We start from the raw sequence: 9,373 nt of genomic DNA, 5'->3' as shown, positions 1-9,373 counted from the left end.
TCCTGCTTGCTTAGCAGTGTCTTCCCTTTCTTACTCTGGGATTTTGGAGCTCTTCCCCAGATACATGCAACAGAGGAGACAGTTTTTGAGTCAAGCCATCTCACTCCTGGGTCCAGTGACTACCCACAGGATGCAGAAGTGACACAGCAAGCAAAGCCATGGCACCTAGTCTGGGCTGAGTCAAAAAGCTCCACATAAACTAATTACATCATGTAATTCAGGTTTTAGGGCCATGGCTGCAGTTCACACTGAGTCCAGGTGGAACATCCTATGATTTTCTTTCCCATGTGACAGGCTCCTTCATTCTACCCATCTTTGCTAATTTCCAGATCTTTACTATGCCAGCAGTAAGCATTGTCTAAAATCCCCATATCTTGTCTGATTAAAAGAACACATTTTTTTTCCTTGACAATGGATTTGGGAGATAAAAGCCTCCCCGAACTTAGAAGTCCAAGCTCCCCAATAATGCCAGTCATGAAATGCAGCACAAATAGCAACTACAAATGTACAAATGCAAAAGAAATCTCAGTGCCTCATGTTTCCCTGGCTGAAAATGAAGACAAGCACCCCTCTTTTGAGAGCATATTAATATTCACAGGTAAAAAAATGCAACCAGGATCATTGATCTACCTCTCCAAGTGTTTCCACTTTTAAATCAACACCACCACTGAATTCTTCTTTTAGAGTTTGTACTATTTCCTCATTTATAGGCTTTCCTTCCTTCCTTGAAATTAGTAACCTATTTAAAGTACATGAAAGATGTTCAAGTAGTTCACCTCCCAAACTGTTACCCTTTGATTTGTCATACTTGATACACACATTAGCACCACTGGTCCCTAGCAAACCCACTGCTCCTTTCAAGGATGCCATCCACTGAAGGGTTAAACATGCAAACTAGACATCCTGTCTAATTCCGTTTAATCCCTCGGAACACAGAAGATGAGGTATTGTCTCTGGGTTCCTACTATTATTGCCAGCTGAGAAACAGTGTACAACATATGACCACCCAAAATATCCCACAGCATTGTTTTGGAAGGCAGGGTTGAAAAAAGTCACGTGTTTTTCAAATTCTGCCAATATACATTAGTCGTTCTATATTAAACAGAAAATCATGATGGTGAGACCCCCAGTCCTGCCTGAAAAGGTTAAAAAGAGCATTTATGCTGAAAAGCAAAGAGAAAGCAGCTAAGAATTGATGAGTTTTTTTCTTTCAGCAAAAACACATAAAAAGGCACAAAATGGCAAACAGAAGGGCTCCTTTCAGGACACCTATATTACTTTTTTTTTTCTTATCTGAGAAGAACAGTGCAACACCTAATGATTAATACAAGCAGGAAAAAAACTAAGCCTGATCACAGAACACATTCACACCAAGTCAAAACACGTGGTTTGTCACTGTAGATGACACAGAAATAGGCCAAAAGTCCAAAATAAATTAAAAAAAGCTTTCAAATTCAATAACTATTCAAAATTCCACCACTTAGCTGTAAAACACAATGGAACAAGCCCTGGGTTTTGTTTGCAAATCTCAAAGCACTTGGTGTTTTGAGCATAAAGCTTTACCTCACAACTTGCACTTTCCTGATACCCACAAAGGCACTTTTCTCTCCATATAATAAGCACAGAAACATACACAAATATAAAACCTAGTGCTAAAAAAACCCAATCCACATACTGTAAATAAGTGGTTGTTTTCTAAATTCTTTGCTGTTGTTTTACTGAAAGTACAATGTAGCCCTTTGGTTTCAGTGCTTTGGGTTCAGAAGGGGATTCACCAGAGTCTAGCTATGCAAAAGCTCCTCCCATGGACCTTCTCTTCAGAAAGGGCTAATATATAACCCCAGCAGCTAGGCAATCCGTGGAGCTATAGTCTGAGTCTATAGGGCAAACTCCAGGGATGGATGAGAAAGACTGTAAAGACTTTTCCAGTTGGAGTACTGTATAAATCTTTTCAATATACTTGATATTATTAAAAAAGTAGAGTTTAGTGACTGAACTAAGGAGGGGGAACAATGACAAAACCCACACCATTTCCCAAGGACAAAGATTGATTCACTTCTAGAGTAAGCAGTTTCACACAAACCCACTTCTTTTATACTGCCTGCTGCCTAGACAAAGGCTAGTCACTGTTACAAAGCTGTAAATATCTCTGTTTCTCACCAGGTATCTGCCACCCAAAACCACTCCTAAAATGTACATGAGACAAAAGAACTCTTCACTTTCTTGCTACTGCTCTCCTCATCAATCTCAGGCAGCAAATTTAACACTGGCTGGCTCTGAGAGCTCAGTGGCTCACTCGCGTGGCACTGCAATTAAGATGATGTCTGGCATCAGGACAGAAGACGTCGCAGGCAGTGAAAAACAACTAAGAAGTTAAGCAAATGCTGTAACTGGTTTTCCCTTTAACCATATTGAGAAACAAAACCAATATACTCTTCATGAGAGATGGAAGAAAGAAAATATGCATTACTCAAGTTTTTTTCCTCACAAAACCACCATCAACAGCAAACCCACAAACAGAAAACACAAAGAAAACTCATTTTCAGTTTATTTGTTCAGAAAGCTGCCAGGTTTGTTGGTACCAGACCTACTGGGCTTTGCCTATACACCTGCATCAGTGCTTTACAACTTACATCTCAAAGGAGAATCTAAAAATCAGTCAGTCTTCATTTTGCCATGTATATAGCAAAAAAAGCTGAAGACAGTATGGGCAAAAGAACACTTCAGTTTTGTGGCTTTAGATATTCTACAGGTTTGTGCAGATTCGTTGTCCTCCATCAGTGTTCTGGTTATACTACTCGAGTTACCATCAAAACCACAACTGGAATTAAACTTTTTGAATTACACATTTGATGCACAAAGACTTTAGCCTGAGTGTGGTTTAAGGTGGGTTTCCAAATATAAGAGAGAGTGTTCACATACTTGGATACCAGCTGATTTTATGTGAAAGAAGATTGGGAGCAAACTCTTAAGACCAAAGTGTGTGTGCTGCATACATCAAACCAATCCCCAAAAAAGAGTGATCATCCAAAAGCAACATGGAAAAAACCTGCACTGCTTATCCAGCCCCCACTGACAGTCTGCTTGCACAAAGAAGGTCACTGTAGTGATTCTTGTTCAAGTGTGGGACAACAAAAGCCATTCAAGAGAAATCCAATCAGTCAAGAACAAGACTGCATATAGTTATGCTTTTTTTTAAAGTTGATAGCTGATTATAATTTATAATCTATTTCTAAAGAAGCACAGTAAGCTAATTACATTTGGGAGAAGCAGCATTTAAGAAGCTATAAAGACACAACCAGTAATATGAAATCCTAGCTCCCAGCTATTGCTTTCCATGTTCTTTACAGACTAAAACATTTGCTTTTAATTTCAGGAGTGGTTTGTACTCAACAAAGTAAAATTTGTTTAAAGTTTCAATGGTTGCTCTCTTCCCTGCTCATCAGATATTCGTATTAAATACTTCTACAACATGAGATACTATTGCAACCATAGGCTCTTTTATGAGTCCTTCTCCAGTCAAGAAACCTTTCAGTGATGTGCACAGCTTCAAAGTTGAAGGACTGTGATCCATACATTCCCTGACAAAGGCTTAACCCTCAAACAACTGTCCATCTAGACAAAAGACAATGCAATAATAAAAGAAAAAAATGATAAAGGTTTAATCTTTTACAAATTACTAGCAGAGACACAAAGACCTATATAGCACCAATCTCATAAAAATAGCATGAATTGTTTAAACCAGCAGCACTACCAGAACAGGTAATTTTCCAATACACTACTGCTCTTCAAAACATGCTAATCAACAGCACACCCCACACAAAGATGAGCTCTCTCATATGTGCCAAGAAATCTTTGAGTTTGAATAGTGCTCAAACCCCTCGCTTAGCAATTACTTTGTAGAGCATCAATCACTGCCAGCATAGGTGAGTGAGGTTACATACCTATACAGATGATACTTAAACTACAGTGAAACAACAAAAAAAAATGGCTATGAAGAGAAAAAGTTGCAGCTGCCAGAAAAGAATTAGAAACACCACATATGCTAAAGGAAAAAAAAAAAACAAAAAGAAAGAAAAACCAAACCACCACAATATTCTTGGTGGCTCAAAACTAAGACATAATTCCTAAGAGGAAGGATAGCTGGGGCAAAGCCTGGGATGCACAGGGTTATACCATACTGAGGCAATACGTTCAGCTGGTGAGGGAAACGGCTGAACCACTACATGCTACTACCATCCTCTGCTGATTGACCCACTCAGCACTGCCAGCCCAAACTTCCAGGAACTGCAAGTTAAATGGCTCATTGTAAAGTGCAGAAGGCAGCTCCAGAAGATGGTGCAACTTGAAACACAAGGGTTCCCTTTCACACCAGGCTTCTCAGTATTCCCACAGAAGACAGCAAGAATGGTGTAAACGACCAGATTTGTGGCTCAGTTACTGGACAAAACAAATAAAACATTTGTACTTCCACAGATGAGGTTTCAGACCTGTTTTCCACCCTTTGCTGCTCAAGCTAGTAATGCAGAGAACATGTAAAGACCCTTCAACCAAGGCAAAAGGCTTTGTGATAGGGAGAACTGCCAGCTAAAACGTTTCACTTGTATCACCTGTCACATCCCAGAATAGAAAGAACACCATTTTCACATTCATCAATGAGGGGAAAGAAGTAACCTAAATTGGAGATGTCTGAGGAGAGCTATCTGAGAGACTTAATCAGGCATGGACACCAAGCACATCCAAGACTCCAGACATAAGAGGAGCTGCTCAGAGCAATCCCCTGCTGGCCAGTTCTCAGACAAATACTGACATGATGACAGCGAAAGAAGTTCAGCTGTAATCCACACAGGAACAGAAAGACTAAAAATATTTAGCAACTGCTTAAATGAGAAGGCATGCACAAATCCAGAATGCTTCTGATGAAAGCTTTTAGCACCTGAAGTGTTTAGCATCTAAAGTTTATTTGACCAACTTCAGGCCTGTGAGAGCCAAATATAAGCACTATGCCTGAGCCTCTTTCAGATTGCTAGAGGCGGCTTTGAGGGAAAGTTTTAAATATACTAATTGCAAGGTTATCTTTAACTAATGAATCAGCAGACTTAGCTTCCAGGCCTTGTGCTGCGCACTACCCCCTGTAAAACAGCTGACAACAAAACCACAAAATGGTTCATTTAGAAAGCAAACAGGTAAATAATTCCTAAATAAAAACCGTACCTCTGCTCGTTGCGTGCGGGGCAAAACAGACGACTTTTCAATGGCATAAACATCCACCAAGTAGAGACGTGCTCCTTGTTCCCTGTCCAAGATGGCAGCGGTCTGGATGACACCGGTGTGGCGCCCGATGGTGAAGAGGCGCCCCAGGCTCTTGTCCTCGCAGCGCACGGACACGATGTAATATTCCACCTGAGCCGCAGAGCCCCGTGGACTCGCCGCTTCGATGGAGATCACGTTTGTCCCGATAGGCTCACCTTCTTTCAAGATGGTTATGTATTTCGGCTGAGTGAAAACAGGCCCGTCAATGCCTTGCAGAATTATAGTCATCTCGGTGGTGGATTTTCTCCTTTCAGGGCCAAGATCCGTGGCAGATACTATGAGATTGTATACAAGCTGAGAAGGCACCAAAGCTGACGCTACCCTCAAATCTCCGCTGTAGCGATCCACGATGAAGGTTTCGGTGTCTCCATTGACTATTTCATATTCCACTTCTCCATTGGCACCCTCGTCAGGATCCGCAGCAATAATTGTCGTTAGGATTGAACCGATCACAACCGAGGGGTCAGCTGCGAGGGCATTTTGAGATATGAACACGGGAACGTTGTCGTTCTGATCCGTCACCAGAACGGTCACGTTCTTCAAAGCAAATCGTCTGGACTCCACAGGAACAGCCTGGTCGGTGGCTTTGACTGTTAACTCAAAGAGATTAGCAAACTCACGATCTATTTCAGCATTGGTAAATATTGTCCCTCTCACCTCATCTATCCGGAAATGATTACCCCTTGGCATCTGTTGAATGATTGCATACGTTAGCTGCCCATTAATATCTGCATCTGGATCATGAGCGGTCACAGAAATGACAGAGCTACCAACCGGAACGTTCTCAACGATAGATTTAAAGATGTCCCCCGGAGGAAAATTAGGAGGGTTGTCATTAAAATCCCTAACATGTATTACCACTGACATTGTAGATGACCGTGGTGGCCTTCCTTGGTCTTTCGCTGTTATATTTAGCTTATACAGAGATTGTGTCTCAAAGTCCAGTTTCTTTGCAAGAAAAATACTACCAGTGTTGGGACTGATGCTAAAGGTCCCGTGATTGTTTGTCCCTGTGATGCTATAGTGGAGGTCAGCATTGTCACCTGAATCGGAATCAGTGGCAGTGACAGATGACACAAGTTCACCAACTCTCATATTTTCCAAAACATCCACTAACAAGGTTGCTTTAGGGAAGGAAGGGCTGTTGTCATTTTCATCCAACACATCAATGCTCAACATGCAAGTTGAACTTAGGGAAATTGCTCCAGAGTCTACTGCTTGGATGACAAGCGAATACGATGCAGTAGCTTCATGATCTAGTTTGCCTACTAAGGTCACTTGGCCTGTGCTGCTATCTATTGCAAACTGGTTTTCTTCATTTCCTTTGATTACAGAGTAATGAATCAATCCATTAACCCCTTCATCAACATCTGAGGCAGAAACTCTTAGAACCTGAGTCAAATTTGCTGCCAGTTCTGATATAGTAGCTTGGTAGAGATCTTTCAGAAATTTGGGAGCATTATCATTGATGTCTTTCACATAGATTTGAACAGTTGCCTGGTCCTTTAGAGGCTTTGGCAATCCCTGATCTGTCGCTATTACTGTGAGACTAAACACTGCAGCTCCCCTTTGTCTCATAAGAGCTTCTCTGTCAAACTGGTGAGTGCTTCTTATTTCCCCAGTTACCGTGTTCAGCTCAAAATCTGGCTGCATGTGCTCAAAGGAATACCTGACTTCACCATTCAGCCCAAAGTCTTTATCTACAGCATTTATTTTACCTACAAACGATCCACCTCTCTGCTCCTCTTCAAAATAAAATACATAGTTGGTACTGTTGAACAGGGGCCTATTATCATTTACATCCTCCAGAATCACGGTAACGTTCACAGTAGCATTGAGTGGTTCTACTGCTCTATCAGAGGCAACAACCAGTAAAATGTATCTTTCCTGAAGTTCACGGTCCAGTTCACTTTTTATATAGAGCTGACCATCTGGGAATATGCCAAAGGCATCCCCAGTATTTCCTTCAATTATACTGTAAGCTATTTCACCGTTCACTCCCGAGTCTTTGTCAGAAGCCTGCACCTTAAAGAACCTGGAATTCACCGGCTCTGACTCCAGAATAGTAATTTCATAGGAAAGCTGGTCAAACACAGGTGGGTTGTCATTTACATCATGAACAGAGACAGTCAGGATAAAGTTAGAGGACAGCTGTGGCACCCCCATATCCGATGCCAGGATTTCAACCTGGTAAGACCCAGCATTTATGTCAAGTGGCCCTATCAGGCTTATGGCACCCGTTTGTTCATTGATTGAAAACAAGCCCTTTGGGTTTTGCTTAAGGCTGTAAAGGACCACACCATTAACACCTTCATCAGGATCAAGAGCTTTGGCCTGGAATATGGTATGCCCAGCTTTCCAGTTTTCAACCACGTTGACACTTTCCACCGCGTGAATGAAGTGTGGGGAATTGTCATTTAAGTCTTTGACGGTTATATTGACCATAGCATCTCCAGTTATTGCCCCACCACTAGCAACCACCTTCAGCTGGTAAAACGCTTGCTCCTCCCTGTCAATGATACTGGCTGTGGTGATCTGCCCAGTCACCTTATTGATGGCAAACATACCCCTTTGGTCACCTGTTGTAATAAGGTAACTGATGTTGGTGTTGAGGTCCATGGTGGAAGCAAAAACAGTACCTACATGGTAACCTAAGGCAACATTTTCAAAGACAACAAAACTGTACATGCCCTGGCTGAAAACAGGTGGATTGTCCTGAGTGTCCAAGACAGTGATGGTGACAATGGCTTGGTTCTGCGACTGAAGATGGCCACCATCAGTGGCCACAATCTGCAACTGGTAAGTAGTTTTCTCCTCTCTGTCAAGGGCTATTTTTGTTGTGATGACCCCCGTCTGGCCATGGACCTGAAACCTGGAGGTATCTCCAGCTGAGATGCTGTACTTGACTGTCCCATTGGGTCCCAGATCAGGGTCCGTGGCAGACACTGTGGTCACATAGGTTCCAGCTGGCTCATTCTCTTGGATATGGGCAAAATACTGAACAGGGTAAAACACAGGGCTATTGTCATTCACATCCAGGAGACTCACATTAACTCGGGCTACTGAAGAAAGGGGAGGAGAGCCTAAATCAGTGGCCAGGACCTGCAGGGAGAAGTGAGCCTGCTCCTCCCGGTCCAGCTGTGAGATGGTGCTGAGCTTGCCCGACACAGGATCCAAGCGAAAGATCTGGTGAGGGGCCACTGAGGAAGGGCCAACCACTGTCAGCCCCGGCTCAGCTTCCTGCAGGGAGAAGCGGACAGTCCCATTATCCCCCAGGTCCCCATCAGTGGCACTCAGGACCAGCAGCTCAGTTCCCGACGGGGAGTTTTCAGCCAGGGATACCTGGTAACCCTCAGGCTGACTGAAGCGAGGTTTATTGTCATTGACATCCAGGATGGTCACCACCAGCTGTGCGTAAGAGAACTTGGGCTGCACCCCCTGGTCACGGGCACTGATGTTCAGCACCACCTGAGAAGCAGTCTCCCGGTCCAGCCCGCTGGAGATGGGCGTGCCCACCGCATGCCCGGCAGCGCCACCCTCGGGGCCAGCGGTGGTGACCAGCCCACTGTGCTCGCTGATGCGAAACCAGCCAAGCTCATTGCCCGAAACGATGCTGTATTTGAGGTTGGCATTGAGGCCCGAGTCACGATCTGTGGCACTCAGGCCCCGCACGTAGCTGCCCAGGGGCACCTCCTCACTGATGTTCACCCTGTAGACCGACTGCCCAAAGACGGGGGGGTGGTCATTAATGTCATTCACAAAGATCACCAGGCTAGCTACCGACGAGCGACTCACGGGAGCAGCCACCGCCCCATCGGGGGAAAAGGAGGAAGGAGGCCCGAGTCACGATCTGTGGCACTCAGGCCCCGCACGTAGCTGCCCAGGGGCACCTCCTCACTGATGTTCACCCTGTAGACCGACTGCCCAAAGACGGGGGGGTGGTCATTAATGTCATTCACAAAGATCACCAGGCTAGCTACCGACGAGCGACTCACGGGAGCAGCCACCGCCCCATCGGGGGAAAAGGAGGAAGTTGGGGAGCCCGGGGGTGGCGGTGGGG

The 9,373-nt window shown here is 44.1% G+C and overlaps 1 protein-coding gene across 1 annotated transcript in view; it reads right to left on the bottom strand.

The window, feature by feature from the left end:
* Positions 1-9,373, bottom strand: part of FAT4 (FAT atypical cadherin 4) — a gene marked incomplete at its 5' end in the record, with an annotated part of 142,412 nt that overhangs the window by 131,797 nt on the left and 1,242 nt on the right. The window contains 3 exons of the mRNA XM_008938683.1: positions 5,215-8,499; positions 8,533-9,103; positions 9,212-9,233. Coding sequence (XP_008936931.1) covers positions 5,215-8,499; positions 8,533-9,103; positions 9,212-9,233 — 3,878 coding nt within the window. The remainder of the gene's footprint in view (positions 1-5,214; positions 8,500-8,532; positions 9,104-9,211; positions 9,234-9,373) is intronic.

This window comes from Merops nubicus, unplaced genomic scaffold (assembly GCF_000691845.1).
Source record: "Merops nubicus isolate BGI_N331 unplaced genomic scaffold, ASM69184v1 scaffold5024, whole genome shotgun sequence".
NCBI classification, from domain to species: Eukaryota; Metazoa; Chordata; class Aves; order Coraciiformes; family Meropidae; genus Merops; species Merops nubicus.
The sequence above is the reverse complement of the archived record's forward strand: the minus strand, read 5'-3'. Positions and strand labels throughout refer to the sequence as shown.